Source organism: Motacilla alba, chromosome 2, assembly GCF_015832195.1.
Source record: "Motacilla alba alba isolate MOTALB_02 chromosome 2, Motacilla_alba_V1.0_pri, whole genome shotgun sequence".
NCBI lineage: Eukaryota > Metazoa > Chordata > Aves > Passeriformes > Motacillidae > Motacilla > Motacilla alba.
Genome location: NC_052017.1, coordinates 147,720,595 through 147,742,865, shown reverse-complemented (window position 1 = coordinate 147,742,865; position 22,271 = coordinate 147,720,595). Strand labels below are relative to the sequence as shown.

General features: G+C 40.3%; 1 protein-coding gene across 15 annotated transcripts in view; it reads left to right on the top strand.

Moving 5' to 3' along the window:
- PTK2 (protein tyrosine kinase 2) overlaps nt 1-22,271 on the top strand; it is a 189,107-nt gene that overhangs the window by 52,043 nt on the left and 114,793 nt on the right. For 12 of the 15 annotated variants that reach the window (XM_038127553.1, XM_038127551.1, XM_038127549.1 and 9 more), the window contains exon 4: nt 386-5,927. The exons of the other annotated variants lie outside the window; for them this stretch is intronic. In XM_038127553.1, coding sequence (XP_037983481.1) covers nt 5,825-5,927 — 103 coding nt within the window. In that variant the 5' untranslated portion in view covers nt 386-5,824. The remainder of the gene's footprint in view (nt 1-385; nt 5,928-22,271) is intronic. 15 annotated transcript variants of the gene reach the window in all.

Here is a 22,271-nt window from a genome sequence, read left to right as displayed (position 1 = left end):
TGGGAAACCTCATTAACACTGAATTCCTCCTGCTCTCTCCCAACACCCTGATGTGTCTTGCTCCCCACCTCACTACTACCAATAGGTTAAGATTTGAAAAGAAAACCAGTGAATTCTATCAGCTACTATTTTAAAATGTAGCTCAAATGATCCAAAGGCTAACAGGTGACCATGGTTCAGAAGGTCACCAGGCGTTGTTCAAAAACTCTGTACTTTTTGGGAATACCCAAGATTATCCTACTATTAACCTCACCAAATGGAGAAATATAACAATAAATTCAATATTGGACTGACTTTTTGCCAGCAGAATGTCTTAAGCAGAGATCCTTAGCAGTTTATATTCTAGAAGGAGTTTATCTAAGTGCTCTCTATCTTTCTTTTTCAGGAGAAAAATGGCCTAATGTAGTCTGGAGCATGGAATTAGAGTTTGCTCATATTGCAAGGTCTAAAATGAATTCACGGAGGTGATGCTGCTTCTCTGTTGTGCTGAATCATTTCTGTTGAAAAACTGGGCTTGGATTTTGACACTTAAAATAAAATATCATTTTTCTTTCTGTTCTGCCTGTCAGGATGCTCAGAGTTAAATAAGAAAGACCATCTCTGGTGGCAGGATAATGATGACAGAGCTTCTCAGTCAGCAGAGACCCTTGGAGGTCCTGGAGCCCATCACCCTGTTATCCTCTGTTCCCTTTGGCAAAGGAGGAAGCTGAGCTAGAGAAGGTGTGAGTGGAGCAGAAAGGGCTGCTTGGGGGCAAGGATGATAAATTTATGTATCAGGTAATCCAAGGCAGATTTCCAAAACAGCCTTAGCAAACTTGAGTTTAGAGTAAGACAGAGGTCAGGAGTTGTCATTTTGGATTTGTTATAATTACAGTGCACCATCTTTCAGTAGTTCCTGTGAACAGAGATGATGTTTGTTTGACTTTGGCTAAGAGGAAGCTTAGGGTAGATAATATTTTCCACTTTTAAATAATGCATATACCCCAAGAATAATTAGTATATTTAGAAAAAACTCACACAAAGAACTAACTTGAGGAAATGAAGATGAATGAAGATTACAGTGCAGTTACAGTGTCCGGACAGCATGTTTGGGGAATTCTGGATAATAACATGGAAAAGCAAATTCATTTGCATGCAGAAGACTGTCACTTGATCAATAAATATATTTTAATTTTTACAACATTCATCAGGCACTCTCAGCTTTACGGGCTGCAATTGTCACGGTAGAAAGCATTTGTGGCTTTACCAAAAATATCCTGCACTTGTTCTGAGGGTAAACTTTGTTTGAAAACTTTCTTTATCAGCTAGATGAATGCAATGAACTCTTCTTCCATCTCCTACAGGAATTTGCAGATCTCCTTCAAAACATTGCCTTTGTTCTTCAGCTTCTAGTAATTACTAGAGTGGTAAGCAGTAGCCCATGAAGTGGCTAAGACTATGAATTATTGAATCCAAAATAATAATAAGCATCCCAGAACAGTTTAGGTTGGAAGAGACCTTTAAGATCATCTACTTCCCACCCCTCCTGTTATGGACACAATCACCTTATACCAGACCAGTTTGCTCAAAGCTGGCCTTGAACACTTACAGGGATGGGACATCCATGATTTCTCTGGATGTGTCTCACCATCCTCATAGTGAAGAATATGTTCCTAATACTTAATCTAAACACATATTCTTTCAGTTCAAAGCCATTCCTCCTTGTCCTCTCACCATATGCCCTTGTCAGAAGTCCCTCTCCAGGCACTGGAAGGGGCTCCAAGGTCCCCCTGCAGCCTTCTCCAGGCTGAACATTCCCCACTCTCTCATCCTGTCTCCAGAGCAGAGGTGCCTCCAGCCCTAATGCTGATGTCATGGTTGTGCTCTGGGCTGCAGCTCTTCATTTTTGTTCTAACAAGTGAATGGGCTGCTCTTTTCTCCCTTGGAGGAGATCTCTGTTTCTGTTCTGCTCTCCAGCACTGCCCTGGTACAGATCTGTCTGTTTTCTTCACAGTTTCCAAATCCTGAGTTCACTTTGATTTCTCAGTGCAGTGGAACCTGGACAAGTATTCCCTGTTTGGATCTGTCCTGGTCCCCTTCCTAACAATGCTCCAACTTGCCAGCCAGTCTGATGAAAATTTGATGGATAGAGATACTAACTGATGTGAAAAATATTAGTTTAATAGTAGAGAGTTCCTAATGATGCCATTTACTGAGGAAGAAACTGGGGTCAGTTCTGTGCTGATGAGATCTCTGGGACACCTCCAGGATCTCCAGCTCTGGACATGACCATGGAGAAAGCCAAGGTTTGCCAGTTTGTCTGATGGGCTTGATCTTTGTTTTTGTTTGGATAAGCTTGAGTGGAGAAAAATTAGACAACCTTTTATATGTCTCACAATCATAAAAAACAAAACCCTGCTGTTTAACCCTTTGTTCCTCAGAGCTTTTTGATTTTTGAAGGTGAGATCAATAGGAGACAGGCTCAGCACCACAAAGAAAATTTTAAAAACTTAAAACCTTGATACAATTTTACAAAGTGCTTCCGACTTTTTTCGTCCCCTCTTGCTTTCCAAAAGCTGATGCATATAATCAGTAGTCTTTTAAAGCAGGCTGAAATTGAGCAACCAAAATCATAGTCATAGCAGAAAAGTCTTAACTTGAATTTCCTTGGGGCAGAATGCCATTTCTTAGCTGACCTTGGCCTGTCTGTTGTTATTGGGGTAGTCTGAGCTTTTTTTTCTGGTTAGAATGTGTGCTAAGGAAAATGGCCAGTGCTTTTACTATATTCTTAGTAAAAACTTAGGAATTCTTCTTTTTGTAGAAATACTTTTTTAGGTTTTTCTTTGATAGCTGTTACCATCATTGCTTACACAGAGACTATTACACACATGCTCTCAGTGTGTGTCAGCAAATGCATCTTGCACAAGAAGAACCAACGCTCCTGTTCCACAGCCCTAATTTCTGACAGATGTTTCTTACCTCAGTAATGGTGTAATCTGATTGGCATTACTTAAAACAGATTACTTTACATAAATGCTGCTCAGATACCTACTTGATGAGCAGTATTTATAAAATGTTGTAAATACTCAGTATACTCTGTATACTGGAGATGTATGTAACTTCTCAAGTTTTTTGTTTTTACTTTGTGCCTGTGCCTGGTCTGCTGCTGCTTCATCCCTGCCTGTCTTCCTCCCTGCAACTTGGAATTTTTGGGATTTCTGAACATCTCCAGAACATAAATTTTATGCTTTTGGCCTTTGTTTTGTTTTGGTTTTTTGGGGGTTTTTTTTGTTTGTTTGTTTTGGTGGGGTTTTATTGGGGTTTTTTTTGGGGTTTTTTTTGTGCAGAAAAAGATTATCATGTTATTTGAAAGAAGAGAATGAGCATATGTCCACTGTGTACTTCTTATCATAACAAATAGATATTAAATATTTTTTAAAAGCATCAAGGAAGCACTTGGTTTAAGTGAAAAAAATACATATTGAGGGTCTAAAATGTTGGACAGCTTCTAAAATTGAATTTTAAAAAATTCTCATGTTATGAAGTAGTTTTCACCTTCATTTTGTACTCTACTACAAAAACAAGGTATGTCCTTGAGAAGAATGAATATAATACTGGTATTATACGAACAGGCAGTATCTCTTGACACTTGGATTGATAAATTGTATTAGCCTCATCTGTTAAAAGTGTAAAGAATACAGAGAGTCCACACATTCTGTTTATTAAAACTCTCCTTGGCAATGCACTTACCAGTTGATATTTAAAGGGTTTTGTTTTCATAAATAAATTTTATTTAGACCTTCCCCTTTTTACTTGACATTTTTTTAATCTGCTTTTCTGGAAAACATTTTCTTTTTATGGAAGAAACACATTAAAAAAATATATTTTACACCCTAGAGCACAGATCAAACCAATTTAAGGAAAACTGAAGAAGTATTTGCAGTTTCCTTTTTTTGAAGGAAACAAGTCTGACTTGCTCAAGGTCACCAAGGAAGCCCATGGCAGAGCTGGATCTGTAGCAGCAGATTTCCTGCCCTGCCAGCTGCAGCGTGAACCAGAGGGGCACTGAGCCGTCTGTGCCCCTTCTGCACCCACACAACTACAACAATTGGGGGTTTAAGTATTTACTGTAGCATGTTTTGCTTCATTATTGAAGGTAAATATAATCGACCTTGTCACCAGAAGTGTTTGTCTGTCTGTGTAACACTGAAGGGCTTGGAAAACTTTGTGGTGGGGGGAGGAAGGCACCCAGGCATGTCTTCAGTTCCCTTTGGCTTTCTTCAGTCCCAGAAAGAGCTTTGTGCCTGAGCAGTGATGCAGAACATCTGATGGGCCTGGTTGTGGCCTAATCTCTCTCTCTCTCTTTTTTTTTTCCAGTGAATATTTTTTCTCATTTAAACAGAGAAGCAGACAATAGTTAAATGCAGTTGCTGCTTCCTTTCTTCTTTTTTTTTTTTTTTTATCAAGAGTTTGGACATACACCACTAATTCTGCAAGGCCAGTCAGTATATTGAGAAATGAGATGGCAGTAAAGAACAGTAATTAAACATATGCTGTAGACGAGTGCATGCTGCTACAAGTAGGCAGATAGGTTAAGTTGAAGGCTGCTGGCTTTAGATTAATTCCCTTTTGGTTCTAGTCTTGGATAAGCCTTACGCCTTACTGCTGAGGGCTGGGAGTGAGAAGAGATTACCGTGGAATATATAAACAGCTTTAATGATAAGTGTGAATCTTGTTCCTGTTGATTTTAATACGTGTTCTGGCTGAATCAGTTATTTATAATTTTTTGTGAAATACTTTGCTGTAAAATGGATATTTGTTTTATTTCCATACACACATTCTGCCTGGTTGTGTGATTATTATAAACATCAGCTTTTGCAGTATTTATACTCACCACTTGAAAAAACAACTGTTTGTAAGCGGTTTGGATGTTAGGTGCTACAAAGTTAAGAAAAAACAAAGGCCGTTCACCATCTGGGGTGAATGTTTGAGGTGACCTTTGCCTTCAGATGAGAAGTCAATAAGGAAGCCTCGGGTTTACAGGGGGCTGGATGTGGCACTAAGGACTGGTGTGGGGTGCGATATTCATCCTTTAGGGCCGAGCAACACTGTCAGGCTTCTTCCATCCGTAATCTCGTGGAGCGAGGCAAGTGCTGATGGAGAGCGTGACCCCAATTCCTGCTGAAGTTTGGGGAAGTTCTCCAGCGCTTCTAGGGAAGTTCCCGTGCGCTTAGAGCGAAGTTTTGCTTTTAGGATGCCTGGCGCTTGTGTCGGTAAGCGGACACAGCGAATGTGTAAAAGCGGTGGCAAAAGGCGGGTGCGGCAGGGAAGGGGCGGTGCGGGGCAGCCGGGAGCAGCAACATCAGCGGCGGCGAAGCGAGGCCGGTCCGCAGCCGGGCCGGGCGGCGTTTCCAGCGCTCTGTCTTTGCGCAGAGGGTGAACCGGAGACGGCCGGGCGCGGGCAGCAGACGGGGATTAGCATATTAATGGGAGCCGGGTAATCGCCTCCCGCCCCTGCCCGCCCTCCTCCGCAGGGCTCACTCCGCCTCGGCACCGCTCCCGGGGAGGAGGAGGACGAGGAGGTGGATGATGCTCGCGGGCGGGGGGAGATGAGGCAGCGGCGCGGCTTCCCCGCAGCGGAGCGCGCTGGAGCCCCGGGCGGGCCGGGGGACCGCGCTCCCCCCGCAGCCAGGTGAAGGCGCACCGCCCCGGGGAGGGCCGGGGCTCCCTCCTCTCCCCGGGCTCCGGCACGTCCAGGCGGCTCCAGCCTCCCCCCGCAGGAGCCCGGAGCGCTGAATCGGGACATTGTGTGCCGGAGCTGGCCGGCATCGAGCACGCTCTGTGTATGTGGCTGCTGGAGGTGGCCGGGCAGCAGCCCCCGAGGCGGGCAGGTGCGGGCTGCATGGAGAAAAGCGGCTGCAGCCCATTCCCCATGTGCTGGGCTAAAGGTACTCCGACCTTTCATTTATATAAAAGTGTGTGTGTGTGTGTATATATATATATGTATATGTATGTATGTATGTATGTATGCATTTCTCCCTCTTAATTTAATGTTTTACCACCTGTGGTTCTATAGTTTTTTTCCTATCAAAGCCAAGCTAGAAAATAAATATTCTGGTCATGCGCTTGCAGTGCGGAGCTGCCCCTCCGCAGGAGCTGCTTCACCTGACAGCTGGGATGCTTCAGGTTTTGTGGTTTGTGTTTTTGGTTGGTTTTTTTTTTTTTCCTCCCTCTGCCTTTAAGAATGATTTGAAATGAAAAGAGTGCTTGAGCTGTTTGGTTTGTACTTGCACTGATGTAAGGATCTGACGGCTTTGTTTGTGATCTTTGTATGTTTGAAGCCACTGCGAGGGTGATTCTGCTTTCACTCACCTTTTAGAAGAAGAAGTAGTTTTCAAGTGTCTGATCCTGATCATAGGGAGCGTAGGAAAGGCTCACATGTTTTTCCTTGATGTCTCTGAATTTGCCACCCCTATTATCCACCCCAAAACTGAGACAATAAGTAGCCACAGAGCATGAATTTATTACAATGAGACAGTTGGACTTGGAATTGAAGCTTAACAATAGTTAGATGGACATGGGAAAGTCATTCACGTGATAATCTTAATTTGCACCCCAAGACATTAATATTTACCGTATTATCATCTGGACGTTATTTGTATATTGGAGTTGTGGATGTGACTGTACAGGGATTAAGGTCGAAATTCTGTTAGTATCTAAAGAATCAAATCTTCCTTAGATGGAAAACAACTGGAAAAAGTTGAATGTTGCTGGTTGTAAGCATAACCTTCCTCGTGCTTGCTTTCATTTCAATGTACTTTCTTTTTTGGAAGAGAAACTGGCAGTGAAGTATTGCGTCACCGTAATCTTGGATCACGGACAGCCAGTTACTTCAGAAGTGCAGGGCAAACGTATCTGAACTAAGGATTCGATAGGCATAGCTGCTTAGTTGTTTGAAAAAAACATTAAATTTATTTACAGTTTTTATTATCTGGTAATTAGGAGGGCACACGAAGAAGCTTTTAACACTTTGTCTTGCCCTGCTTTCTGCACCTTTCAGAAATATTCAGGCTAAACTAGTCCTTGCCACACATGGACATGTTGTACCACATATAGTAGAATCGACTTAGAAATGGGAGAAGTGGAGCACCACACCCTGATTTCATGAAGTACAGAACCTGTCAGCTCACTGGGGAATAATATTTAGTAAACAATGAGTAACGGTAGCTGGAAACAAAGCTAATACAGAGTGTCCTTTGCTTTTAGTAAGACTTGTTTACCGTGAAGGGAATAATAGCAATGCCACATCTGTGTGTCATAAATTGGGTAACAGAAGTATTAGATGAAATTGGGATTCATCTCCTTGGACTATTGTGAGGGTCAGGATGAAGGTACCTCCCAGAAAGTAACTTTTAGAAAAGTAGGGAAGAAGAATCTACTGAAAGCAAAAGCAAGCTTTTGCCATCTGCTGTTCAGGCTGCTTAGTATTAAGGTATCAGTTTCTCCCCCCTACTCCAGTCCCAGAGGATGCCCCAGCAGGGCTGGATCTGGCTGCATTGGGCCATGATAAAAGGTATTGATTCCCCCCCCACCTATTCCAGCAAGTGAAATGATTGAAAAATGATCCCACCTCTTCCTCTGGTCGCCTGTGTTCTCAGAACATGACTTCAGGGAAGATTGCTTGTCCATCCCCTCTGCCCCAAAATCTGGAGAGCGGCCCTGTAATCTCTTGTTATTCCTGTTGCGGGGAGAAGGGGAACACCAGGGGTTGCATAAGAGGACAAAGGCACCAGGATCTTCACAGCTGCCAGTTGTGATGATTTCTAGAAAAAGCTTCACACAGCCTCCCAAAAAAATAGGACAGATGAGAAATAGCTTGAGCTATATTTGTCATTGAATGGTGGCCATGCTTTAGTCGATGATTACTTTGTGTACTGTTCACCGGCTTAACCTTAGGGAAATGAGACGGATCTGGCCTACTTTGATAAGGGCTGTGAGATATCTGCAGTCCAAGAAAGGTAATATATTAATGAGAGAACCATTTAGTTCTGATTTCTTTATTCTGCCTCTTTGGCTTTTCAGTTAACGTGTCAGATTACCTGTAGCAAAAACTGATAAAACTTTTAAGTATTTTATAATGTCTTAAAATGGGATCTTGATGTGTATGTTTTATTATCCATAACTTACTTTCTAAGTGCTCTGTTCTCTTTTGAATGGGACAGATTGAGCTTTCATTGTACCAGGTGTGATCTCAGCAAATGTTTGTTCTTTGAAAAGGCTTTGAAATATTTCACTGAGTCTGTGTTCATACAGAGGTTCCACTTTTTTTAGCATTCTTAAATCTGAAATCGTCAAATCTTCTTAGCGATAGCGTGGGATGACCTAATTGCAGCCAATTCTGTGGCTCTGTCTGTAGGACTGCTGCAGAGAATAAGTTATTTGCTTGCTTTAGAAAGTACTTGTGGAAATCTGTGGTGTTGTTTTTTTATGCCTCCTCTCCACATCTAAATCTAATCTAAGTAGTGTTACTGAATTGAATAATTAGTCTGGATCTGCACTCTCCAGATTTGAGGGTATTCTGATGGGTGAATCAAGAGAAAGTGTGTATTTTGTTGCTGGCATATTTCTTCTCAGTAATTGTGTGTTTAGTCAGGATAGGAGTAAGACGTATTTGGCTGATTCCTCCCTCTCATTAATTAATTTGATGTCAGGTCTCATGGACTAATCATCCTGAAGCTCAGCTACAATTTGGGGGGATGCTGAAGTGGCTGTCTTGATCCCTGAGCAGTCAGCACTCCTTTCCTAGCTAAGTGCTGAAACTTTGTGCTGGTATCATACAGGGATGTTTCCTTTCTGCCTGTAACAGTAGACTAGAAAGTGGTCATGGATCATTAAAGACTTCTCACTAACATCTCTGAAATTTGTTAAGATCATAAATAGTAGAATGTATTACACTTCGACCTAGATACTTTTGCTGGTGAACTTTTTTCTTGTGTTTCCTGTGAATTCCTGCCATTTTAACCTTACACAATAACTGGGTGAAAGCAGTGTAAACGTGACAGCCAAGGGTAGTTGGGCAGCTCTGCTATAGGTCTGTGAATTATCCACCCCAAGGAGGAGGAAGTTTCTTGACTATCTTCCAGAAGAGCTCTGTTTAGTCATATATGATCAATTAATTGATGTAATTCAGTGTGTGCCATGTGAGTTGTTACTGCAGGGTGATCACAGTCCTTGAACTCAGCCAATCAAACAAACATGGAAAGTCTATACTGGCTTAAAATAATTGAGCCAAATTCAGTCAAAAACTTGGTCTTGATTAAAAGAAATATTAAAAAATGTAACCTGTGTTCTGAAATGTATTTTATCTGCTAGGAAAGAGTTTTGCCCTATTGCAAATGTTGCAATCTTTTTTTTTAAAGAGAGAAGCAGTTCCAAGTTAAATGTCGTGGGTTTGTTTTTTGCTGAGCCCTGCTGATTGAGGGGCTGTGTTCAGATGGGACCTGCTTCATGTGTTGAATATCAGCAAGACAGTTGGATGCATAAGAGAGGAGGTCAGAGCTGTTTCTCCTTCATCTCCATGCCATAAATCTCTGCTGTGTTGCTGACAGAGTGATAGCATTCAGTCCAACAGGCCCTTAGGTTTTTATGTGACAGGTGATCACTAAGAGCAACAGTCATAGAAAATGGAGTAAGGGAAGCTGCTATGAAGGTAGGTATGTAGTTGCTATGTAGGCAGGTAAAAAAATCTCTGAAGCAAGCTATCCTGCTTCTTTGACTTAGACGTTGTATATCTAGCATGGGAATATAATTGTTCTTGTGTATAGAAAGGAAGAAAGCCATTCTGTTTGTATGTTCTGCAGCATCTTCTCAGTGAGCTTCAGTTGAACTGACTGGAGACAAGCACCTGCTCTGGCATTTTTTCTTTGCTCTATAGGTGTGGTTTAGGAGCAACATTAGGTGTTTTTGCCTTGGTGTCTGAGGGGAAAACAACTGGGAAAAGTCCGGTCTGTCATTTGACAGTCTGTTGTTGGCTAACCACATGAGCTACATTGGCCATTTCCTTCTGAATGGTAATCTTGCCTAAACTTTTGTTAAACTTAATAATAACTTTGTAGCTTCTTGAGCTATGAGACTTGCAAACCATAAAAAACATCTCTTCAGTTCTTGGGTTTTTTGGGAGGTTTTTGTAGAAAGAAGAAAAATAACTTAATCTCACCAAACCACTAATTTTTAAAGTCAAAAAGTTCATAGAATCACAAAATGGTTTGGGCTGGAGGGGACCTTAAATATCTGTCTAGTTCCAGTTTCCCTGCCATGGGCCGGGGCACCTAGCACTAGACTGGATTGCTCAGAGTATCATATTCCTGATATGCCTGTATATATTTAAAGGTGGAAAATAATCTGGAAAAGCAAGGGGGGTTCCCTTTCAGTGTTACAGCCAGCGTGTGGTAGCTCAATATTCTTAAAAGTGCAGGAACTATGCAGCTCAGGGAGTCTGCTGCATTCCCACTGGGGTGATTGTTCCTTATTCAAAGACGACTGGAATGGAAGATGGAGCTTGAGATATTTTCACAAGAAAGGAAAGTGATTGTTTTAAGGGCTGGGGGAGCATTTGGTGTTCCCCGGGTAATGGAGATGTGTGATCTTATCAATTGTAGCACCTGGTAATGAGCCAGTGAAGCAGCTTGGAATTAAATTCTGAGTTGCCTGGAAAAAACCTAAAACTTCAGTAAGGAAAATAAAATGTTGGAAATATCCTTTTAAAGAAGCATTGGAAAACAAGTCTAACAGCAAAGTGTGGAAGTTGGAACCCAAGTGAGTGTTTCATTGTTGGAAATGATGCATTAAGCAGAAAAGTTAACCAAGAGTTTATAGCCCTAATTGCTTTTTTATTCAGTTTGTATCTGAAATTTCTTTATCACAAGTCCCATTGTGTGTTTGTGTATATTTATTTTCTGTATGTAAAATACATCTACAGACATGTGCATAATTTGGTTTGCCCAGTTAGCCTGGCAACACTTGCAGTATTTCAACATTAGATACCAAAGATGATCTCTTACCTGTTTTTGTGTTTTTAGCAAATGCAATTCATTGGGCAGTGTCTCTTTTGGAAGCTTTTATTGGTAGGACTATGGTGCTGAAATGAGCTTTTGTGACTGGTGTTGTATTTGTAAGAAATGTATTAGGTTGTCTCAATCCTTCAATTGCTGTAGTGTTGCTGAAATTGAATAGTTGCAAATTTATGTCTTGTAAAAAGGTTGATGTGCCAGCAAAGAGTATGTACTTTTCATTAACTGTCTGGAAAAAAACCCCTCACTAGTATTCCTGAATTCATGACCTGATATGGATTTGTTCATGGAATTATTAAAAACTGGAGACATTATAGATTAATAAACGCTATAACAATATAGTAGGGAAACCTGTACAAGCTGCTGAATTCTATAACCCAGCACAACAAACAAAAGCCAGACATAAGGAAGTATCTTGGTGAATATTATATTAAAAGAAGCTTAAATACAGGACATCATGAATGTGTTTGATAAGAGGAGTTACAGAAGTATTGTATCATTCATGAAGATTTCATCATCATGCAAAAGCAGTGATATCCCTGCAGTATCTCCTGTTGAACCCATGTTGAGAGCTGCCAGTGCCAGTTTTCCCTGGTGGGTTGTCGAAGACAGGGCTTGCTGAGCTGTGCAGGTGATTGAGGATTTGCTGAGGTCTAGAGGCAGCTGGTGGTTGCCCAGCACTGGGTGATTCTGTATTTATTGGCATATGGAAAGAGGGTAGGATTGTCCTCTTCTGATATTTAATGTAGCTTAGCATAGATACTAAGAAAAGCATTTCTGTGTGTATTTAATCCTGCTGAGTCATTTTTTTAAAAATAACCTGTAAACAAACTCTCTTTTTTCGTTTATTGATTTGATAACCAAGGTTTGTTACTTTGCCAGAAGGGAGATTGCCTAATCCTCTCCCCAAGCACTGTCCCTGCTTTCTGAAGTAGTGTTTCTCCTGCCAATGAGTTCAGATCCATAACAGCAAGCACTAGGGGTTTGTACTTTCTATTTAAATTGGAATCTGCAAATGAAGTGTTGTCCCTTGTTTATCAAGGAAATGTCTAAGGAGAAACAGCTTTTTCCATGGCCTAAGTCTCCTCATCATGAGTAAATACAGGAGTAAAATCAGTGTGTGCTTCAGTTCTTCTGTGACTTGGGACAGCAGCTCTCAGCAACTGAGCTCTTCAGTGATGTCCTGTGCAGGGTCACATCAGCAGGGGATGAGGGTAATGAACTGAAGAGTGGCATTTTGAGACTCAAAGCTGAACTTTTTACTTTAGTTGACTGTGCTGTAGAACTAAAAGTAAAACCAGACTTTCCTCACTTGAACAATACCTTTTGATGAAGAAAAATTAATCACTGAATTGCCAGTATTTGGTCATGGATTCCTGTACTGTTTGAGTTTTCTCCTTTAACATCCATGGGAGGTCATCGGAGCAAGAAACATTTTCATCATAAGTGGTTGCAGGGTGAGTAATGGTCTGCAGTCCTGTTACATCCTTATTTCTGGGAAGGAGAGTGGAAAGGAACTGGGTGTGTTCTGTAGCTTCTTAGCTGGTTTTGGAAGATAAGGGGCAATAGGATTGAAACTCTTCTCACAACCTTTCTGCTAATATGTTTGCAACTCAGCAATGATCTGTTCTTGCTGGTATGGGGAGATAGTAGGAATCATGTTCCTGAAATCTCAGTGTGTTCAGCTCAAAGGGGGTTTTGTCTCGGCTGTGTCACGATGGTTGGTCAAGATAATCTGAAGAATTGCAACAAAGATACTTTGGAGTAGAGCAGCCTTTTCAATTTGATCCTAACAAATGATTCCCATGCAACAAATTGCATTGCTAGGTACTTGAACAGCAGCTTTTTGTCCATTCAGGTGTTTGATTGCAGCAGTCTTGACTCATGCTGGCAGAATTAAAAGGTCTCTGATTTATGGTTGTATATAGCTGTACCTGTCAAATAGGAGCATGTGTGTGCTGCAGATATCCATCCCAGCCCCTTCCCAGAGGGAAAAGGCACTGCTCTGGTGACAGGGAGCTGTGTATCTGTTCCCAGTTAAGGGCTGATTCCTGTGTCATGTTTATCACAAGAGCAGCAAAGAAATTAAGATTTTTCACCCCAAGCTGTTCCAATCAGTGTCCTCTGGCAGGGAAGTGGGATGGGCACATAAGGGTGATGCCTGTCAGGTCAGTAAGTTAATGTTTTAGCAGCTAGCCAGGTTTAGCAGAAGGTGGGTTTTTCTGCATGTGTTTCTGAACCTAAACTTAAGGGGATTTTGTTCTGGTTACATTTGTAAGGACTTAATGCTTGTGGTTTTCTTACACAGAGTTGGGAGGATGCCATAGAACCCCAGAAGCTTTGGGTTGGAAGGAATCTCCAAGATTATTTCATTCCAACCCCCTCAGCCATGAGCAGGGACACCTTCCACTATCCCAGGTTGCTCCAAGCCCTGTCCAGCCTGGCCTTGAACACTTCCAGGGATGAGGCAGCCACAGCTTCTCTGGGAAATCTGTGCCAGGGCTTCACCACCCTCACACTAGAGAATTTCTTCCGTGTTCCTGTTCTGTCCTTGAAATGAAAGATTTGCCCCTTCAATCTTTTGCTTGTATTTTTATATTTTTTTATATACATACACATAGTATTTCATAGAGTATCTAATATAAAATATAAAGCATATCATATGCTGTTTTATGGATACAGGATATATAAACTGAATATATGAATACAAGGCATCATCAGGTCTATGGTAGGAAAATATCTATTACTTTTCTTCTTTCCAGGGTAATTTTGGTGTTTGTACAGGTTTTGGTTTTATGTGATACTAAACAAACTTTTTGCTGGTGTTGGTTGCATTAATTTAGTTTTCCTGGAACAAGCTGTGTGACCTGTATTGACCAGTAGTGTTGGACTTCATGTTTGGAAACATGCACATCTAAATATAATTTAAATATCTTTTGTCTGTCTAGAGGTGCAATAAAAATAGTTCTGGAATAATGCTCTTATCTGCCACATTTCACTTCTCTTCCCAGCTCTGGCTGTGATACATTTGGGCAGTTTAAGTGGTGTCCCACACTGATGAAAACCAAACTGTTGCAGTAGGAACAGGGGCACTTGCTGTGGCTGCCAAATAATTTCTGTGATAAACCCTTCTTCAGGTAGTCTTCTACTCAGAATTATCCAAGTCTTTAATTGCTTCTGCTGAAATCAGTCTGGAATCTTTGAAATTGTTAATTCCTAAAATTTGGAAGGATAATAGTTGTGCTTTCTCTGTGTCTGGTCTATTCTGGGAGGGAGCAGTGACTGTTGGAGATGGGAGTGGGAACGAGCTGGAAATGGGAATTATCTGCAATCAGGAACAAGCACGCCCTGGGTACTCCTGGATACACAGCAAGGTCATATTCACAGTTCCTGTTCCATCCTGTAGGAAAAGCCAGGCAAGTTAAAACACACTTAATGTTTATCCAGTAGAGAAAAGCAGTGGCAACCAGTCACTTTTGTTTAATCCAGATTTATCTCTAGTTTGTTTTTTTAATGTTAAAATCACAGTCAAGCCAAAGTAAAATAAACCACAGTGGGAGGGTTTGGGTGTAAATACATCAGGAACAAGGAAAAAAACATCAAAATGGGGGAAAAACTCTTCATACTTGAAACTGGCTGTAAGATGGGATCATACTTGGGTCTGTATTTATGAGTTCACAGAGGTCAAAAATACTGGCTGAAGGATTTTTACATCCAGGTGTCTCAAGTTTCTTGTGTGGTTGCAAAGGCTTGCGCATCTTCAGGAGAAAGAGAAATGAAGACAGCTTTGAAACTTGCAGTCACAAATCTTCTGTCTTTCTTCAGCATGGTATTGGGAAATTCAGGAAAGTTTAGTATGAGCACAGTATTTGGAGACATAAAATCAAGAGGGAGAGCACCAAACCTCAACTTAAAATAGTTTTTTATGTCTGCCAAGAATAATAATAATTTTATTTTATGAATCAGTCACTGATGTCTCAATCCAGTGAGTATTTTCCTGTTCAGTGGTAGGAACATAAACAAGAGGTTGTGATTTTTTGGAATAACGCTACATTTTGGGAAGTAAAAGTCATTCCCTCATGTGGGAATTATCATGAATTTCAGTTTTGTTTCTGTCTGTGGTACACGTGATGCTTCAGCCCTACAATAATTGTACAAAACAATGGTTAATCTATAACATTTTGTAGGTTATTACCATAAAACTCTTGAATATTTTCCCTTCTCTTTTTAGGACTTTCCTTGCTCCGTATATCCAGTCTGCCCTTACATTATTAATGTTGCTCCAGTGTTGTTGCAAATGGGAATAAAAATGTGCTGCTTTATTTCTTTTCTCTACTAGGAAAAGTATCTCTCAGATCAGGCAGTCGGTAGGACCTGAGCTGTGCCCTTCCGTTCTCCCAAGGACAGCCTCCTTCACTGCAATAAAGTTGCTCATAAAATGTGTCCTTTGTGACTGACTGGGCAGATTTTATTGGCCTGGGTCCTTTCAGGTGCTGAATGCTTCCTCCTTCCTCATCCAGTGCACTCAGCTATTCCAGCACTCACCACCACCAGCACATTGGTGTATTCCAGTCTGCTGGAAATCCATAGGCATGGGCATTGCTTTGCAGAATTAAGGCCCTACTGAAGAAGGAAGGTGCATCTGGAACACTTTAGGTTGTGGATTTGTTAATTCTGGCCTGTATTTTCTTTGATATTGGTGGTACAGTGTAATTTGGCACTAAATTTTTAGATGGACTATTGTTTTTTGCTTTAATTATTACTTCATGTTTTTTTCTTTTTTTCTCTTTCGTTTCAGACCAGAGAGGTGCTGTTTGTTTTGTCACTCTGAACTGTTTTGTTTAGCATGTAAGACAAGATTATATAAATGTTATAATAACTTGATTTATAAGTTCAGAGCTTTCTGTCAAAACATGTTTATAGTCATACTCCCAGCCTAATTTGTTCACTCCCTTTAATCTTAATTTTGTTGCATTGAAACAAGCAAACATGTTATTTAAGCCTTTCCTGCAAGATGTCCTATAAAAATTGACAAATTCTATCCAAATAATTTCTTTGTAAATACCTTATATTGGTATACATCTTTGCTAAGTGCCTTTTAAAACATTGAGATCAATATGTATGTTTAATATATGCTGTACAGCAATATATTGTCTTTTTTAAATTAGACTCTGAAATAACGAATCCAGTTTTAAATTTATGTCTTGCATCTAAAAAATGAGGAAAAAAAGTATTTAGCATTTTTTCTGGACATTTGTCCAGTTTCTAAAAGCAGCAGCTCTAATTTTGGTTGGTTTTTTAAATATCAGATATATTGCAGGTGACAGAACTTAAATATGAAGGCAGACACACCAGGGAAATAATTTAACTTTTTTCAAGTCCTATTCTTTTAAATACTATGATTGAATTGCAATTCAAGGGAGGATGGATAAGAGATGTTTTTAATAAATTACCTTGTATATCATAAAAGTGAAGTAAATAGAAACTGAACCAGGGTTGTGTTTAGTTTTGGTATTAGTTGTCTACATCTCCAAAATCTTTATGCTCTGAGTTTCTTTTGATTAATTAAAACAATCAAGAATCTTGAGTTGTCTAGTTAAAAAAAAAAGAAAATGAGCATGCCTTGGTGTTGAAAAAAGTGTTCCACAGTTCGAGTTGGCCCCAGAAGCCTCAAGTCAGATGAAGAAGTCCTGAAAGAAGTGGAGCTTTCTGACCTTGAGCATGGTAGGGGATCATTGCAGTGAGTGGGGAAATGGGGCTGGGCTGTGCTGCCGCTTCTGCGCTGGAGAACCCGCCGGGATCTGTTCCTGGAGGGATTTTTCTTACAGCTTCACCCTTTCGGTGCCTTTCTCACTTCTGCTCAAAGTGTCACAGTCTGTGCAGCTCAAGCTCTTGCTGTGAAAAATACATTTTCCACTAAGAAGGGTGGAACAGGGATGTTTTCAGTCGCTGTTAAGTGACATCTTAAATAAGGAATTAGTGTTACCCATTAATGAATCCGAATTTGCTCTTTCTTAAAACTTTTTAAATGGGTAGGATTGCAGTAAGTGGAAAATAGTGGCTTGGGGCTGTTCGTTTAGGGGCTTTATCTTTATTTATTTATTTTTAATTTTTTAAAATTTTGCCTAAAGGGGTAGAGTAAACCATGAAGTCTCATCAAGTATGCTGCTCTCTACTCTTCTTTGTATTAGCAAAGTATTTTTCTGTTCACCTCTTAAAGTGGGAAAACTAATTTCCTTCTGGAGTGTGAAAATCATTTGCAGCTCATTTCTTCAGAGCAAATCGTATTAACTCTTGATGTCTCAGATTTTCCTCTGAGTGGTGTTGTCTTTGACAGAAGAACATAACTGCGTTTTAAGTGAGCTTTTCTCGTCGAATTCCTGTCAGCCATGCAACTCACTCTCTAAGTTAAATATTCTGCAGCTGATTAAAATGTAATGAAATCATGTTTCTGACAAATGCTGAGCATCTTTAAAGACCATACTTTGACATTTGCAAAATAATGGGAAATAATTAGAGGTTAGTTGTGATTATGGTGCTGTTGACTGCACCATATCTCAAATTAACCTTTTCCTTTACATTTCACTGTCCTTACTTGTTCTGTCAGGTGTTCAATTGGTCTCTGGTGGAAAAGAAGCACCTCATTACCTGTTAAAAATTCCTGTCACCTCTTTAAAATTCCAGTGCCTGGCTGGAGACCTGTGGATGGTGCCATGATAGTCAGTGATCAGCTGCTTTGTTGATTTTTGGTGCAAATTACAGGTGCTCAGCAGCTTCCTTATATCAGATGCAAACAAACCTTACTTGTCTATCCCGTTCCCAGAGAATTCCATCAACTTCTGCCCCTGTTTAAGATTTTTGGTCTTTTTATTCACATCTGTCCATTTAGTTGGTCAAACTTGTCTGAGTACCAGCTAAGAGTTGATAAATGGCTCTAAAGAAAGAGGAAAAAGAGTAGGTTAAAGTTGGAAATTACACTTGAATTTGTAAAACTGGTATTTTCACCAAATTATTTTTGCCTTCTTTAATAATTGCAATGGAATAGTTCTTCTTCATCTCCTACCTGTTCTCTGCCCTCCTTTGTCTTTCCTCTTCACCTCTCTCTTGACCAGGTATTGAAAATCAGTAAATGTTATTGAATAGTTCAGCAGCAGAGCCTTAGAAGTGTCAGTTTTAGTCTGTGAACCCCAAGAAAAACTAAACCCCCACCAAAAAAAAAAAAAAAAAAAAAAAAAAAAAAAAAAAAAAAAAAGCCCAGATTGATTTATTCTGTCTTAATGTGTAAAAGCAACTCAAAAATCATTTCAGCAGCAGTAGCAGGAGGACTCAGAGGGAAGCAGGGGTTCCACGGTTGCAAAGAGTGGATGAGGAAATGCTTGGCAGTGAGGTGAGGGGTAGCAAGTTCTGCAGCTTTGGCAGCAGCAAGGACAAATTATTAAGCTGCTGAAGCAGCCTCTGGTGACAACTTACTTGTCTTTGAAAAATTAACTCAAACCTCTGTACAAATGCACTCTTCAGAAATGATCATATATAAATTTCCTAGCTTCTAACACAGACATGTCGGAGAAACCAGACAAATTCCTTTAATGATATTTGGATGTTAAACTATACATGAGAACTTAAACTGTGTGCAAGAAAATATTTTTCAAAAAAACTTGAAAAATAAGGCCTGAGTGATGGGAAATCTTTAATTTTCTTAGTTTTTGTTGGTTTTTTTAAAACATACTTATATGAACCCTTAAAAGGATCAGAATATATACAGTGTAGGCTTTTTGGATGTGTTCATAGATGGGCTTTTTTTCATAGGGGTGTTTATTTTTCTGATTTGTTCTATAATAAAAATGTTATTTGACTTCTTTTTTCAAGTCAGTTTTCTGACTTGATTTCAGGCTTTTCTGTGCATGGAAATCATCATCTTGCACTGGCATCTATTGACTTGATTAATGTAGTCTATGAGAAAGCTGCCAAAGCTGTGTATCTGTATTTTCATCTGAACTTTTTGGAAGCCCCAAGGGTTATATTTGACCTTTGGAACAAGCCCAGGGGAGGTCATTAAGCTGATCATGGGGCTGGAGCACCTTGGCTGTGGAGACAGACCAGGAGAGTTGGGGCTGTTCAACCTGGAGAAGAAAAGGCTCCAGGGAGACCTTGGAGCCCCTTCCAGTGCCTGAAGGGGCTACAAGAGAGTTGGAGAAGGATTTGGGACAAGGGCCTGGAGTGACAGCATGAGGGGGAGCCACCTTAAGATGAAGGACAGGAGGTTTAGATTAGATGTGAGAAAGAAATTCTTCTCTGTGAGGGTGGTGAGGCCCTGGTACAGCTTGTCCAGAGAAGTTGTGGATGTCCCATCCCTGGAAGTGTCCAAGGCCAGGTTGGATGGGGGTTGGAGCAACCTGGGACAGTGGGAGGTGTCCCTGTCCATGGCAGGGGTTGAAATGAGATGAAGCTCTCTTCCAACCCAAACCATTCCATAATTCTGTATTTCAGCTTCAATAACAGAACCAAAAAAAAAATGAAGCTTTTATGGATGTTCTTAATGTAAAAAATTTAAACCTATCAATGATTCAGTCTCTCTGGACAGCATCTCCTACTTGTGACTCTCAGGAGAATGTGTGAGCATGGCTGTTGTCTACAGCCTGTTCTTATATTTATTCAGTATCCACTGCATTAGAGACTTTTAGAGAATCTTTTAATATCAGTTTATCCATCCTCGTGGATCTTGTAAATATTGATCAAGCTCCCATCTGGAGTCCTACCTTTTTTAGGTTCCCTTCACAAGGCTCCTGCTCTGCCTCTTCATTATTTTGGTTGTGCTTCTCTAGACTTTTGGACAGTGCAGAAGATGTTCTGGAAATTCCATTGACTTGTCTGTTGAACCTTGGGCTAAAATAGAAAAAACTTAATCCATAATTCCCTGCTGGCAAGGCGTGGTGTGATGCTGAAGACACCCACCCCTTGCCTTTGTAAGCATGGACAGGATCACTTCCAAGTCACAAAAATCCCAAAGACCCGATATTAGGCTAAAATTAGTAATCTAATTAAATACGGTCATCTCTGTTTGGAATATTTAATAATTTTATCCATTTGTGCAGTTTTTCCTAATGCTAGCTCCTGTTCAGTTTGTGTAGGGATTTAAGTGCTTCTAGGTAATTTTGACTCAGGTATCTCTTGACTTGCTGCATGTTTGTGGTGTGGAAGTTGTATTGTCACAGCAACATTCAGGTTTTGTGCAGAAATATTTTCATACACGTTAAAGCACACACACTCCTTGCTGAAGGAGATTGGTCTTCTATTTTCTCTCTAGCTATGGTGAAGTATTTATTTGAAAATAAATTCAAGCATGTTAAGAGCACAGATTGCAAATATGTAAGAGCTCTGCTTCCTGAAGCTCATGTGTTTTAATTGCCAGATCTTTTTGGATTGTGTTCTCGGGCCAAGTCAATTCAGCATTTAAAAAACTGCATGTGTTCGAGGGCATCCCCCCTCTCCAGTTAATATTCCTGTATGTTCTAATACAGACTTGAAGGGGGATGGATTGATACCTCTCTGTGTGTGGTGTTAGCTTATGGAGGTGTCTTGTTTGTGTAACACCAGCTTAATTTATTACCACCTGCTGTTTCTGCAAATGGTGAGATTGTCGCACACAAATTGCATATTTCATCACTGTGATGGTGGGAATTGATTTATTGTTTCCAGGGAAATAATTGAATAGAAGAAAAATGCACTGTAAAGTAAGTTGCATCTTTATGAGCTTCTTACTTAATACCTGTCCATGGTCAAATATATTCTAACAAGGTGCAGTAAATTCTTATGGGGCCAGCGAAACCTGCTGACTTGATGCCTTCACTAGTGCCTGAATTTCTCCACCGAGATGTTAAATCAGTCACCCCCTGTCTCCTTTGCTTCCCTGCCATGAGGAGGATATGCTCATGCTGGTGTTTGGGACCTCAGTGCTGCTGGGTCTGTGCTTGTGTCTGTGCTAATTGACCACGAATGGGCTGTCACAGAACCTGCTAAGACTCAATTTTACTTCTGGTTTTGAAATGTGTAGCAATTGAATTAGATATTTCTGATATTTCTGACCCCACTCCCTGTTGTTTGAAATTATATATCTGCCAGTAACAAATAAATACCTGGGTTATCATGGGTGGGATGAGATGGACTAGATGGAGAAACCCAAGCAGTTGCTTTAGTGGAAGAGGCTGATGTGGTTTTTGGCACAGGCTGTGTTGTATTTATGGCTCATGTGTTGCAAAGCATGATGAGGTTTTGATCCAGCATGTCTCCTGTCAGGGGAAGTTGGAGAGGAGATGAAAATAGTGCCACATGTACTGTGATTGATTATTCTTGTGGTGTTCCTGCATGATTCCTTCCACAATTGGAAGTGACAAAACTGATGAAGCTTAATTGTACCGAAGCTTGTCTTGCTTTAGGGGATTGAACCCACCTCTTCCAGGTTCCAATTAATTTTTCTACCACAGACCCAATATTTTATTATTTTAAATACTAAATTCCACTTTCAGAAAACTCTCTTGAAGAAAGCCCTAAATTAAATGTATTTTGACTGGTTAATACCAGTTGGAATGGCTTTCTTTCCCCAGTTTACAAACTTCAGGAAGTAGTGACTTAGTTGGAAGTAGAATGGTCTAATTGCAGCTCAGAACTTTTTAACCCTTTTCGTCATTTGTGTCTCAATGTAAAGCCAAATTTTTAGACATACATATTGGAGATGGTTCTAGGAAAAATGAATTAGTTTTTCTAACATAAATTCTTTGGTAAGCTGTTGTCTGACTCCTCTCTGTTTACTGCAGGTTGAGGAAACCCCCAAGACACACATTCTGAACCCACTTTATATTGTAATCCTGTTATTTAAGTGAGAGCTTTCCTTGAAAATTGTGAATTCCTTATTTCTCATTACAGCATCAATGTTGAACTTCGGGGCCTGTGGTATATTAGACATGCTTTATTTAATCTAAACTCAAGAAAGGTTCAGTAGCCCTGTGTTAGTAGATTAAAGGTAAAAGACTGAAAAATGCTTTGGGTGGACACCAAAGATGTTTTCTTGGATGATGTCAGTTTTCAGAACTTTTCAGTGGTGGTGGTTCTATTCAGAGATTTAATGACACATTCACTGGAAAACCCCACCAGAAACCTCAGGGCTTCATCGGGATTAAAAAGAGCAAAAGCACTGAATGCCCTTCCCATTAGCTGTGCAGTGCACAG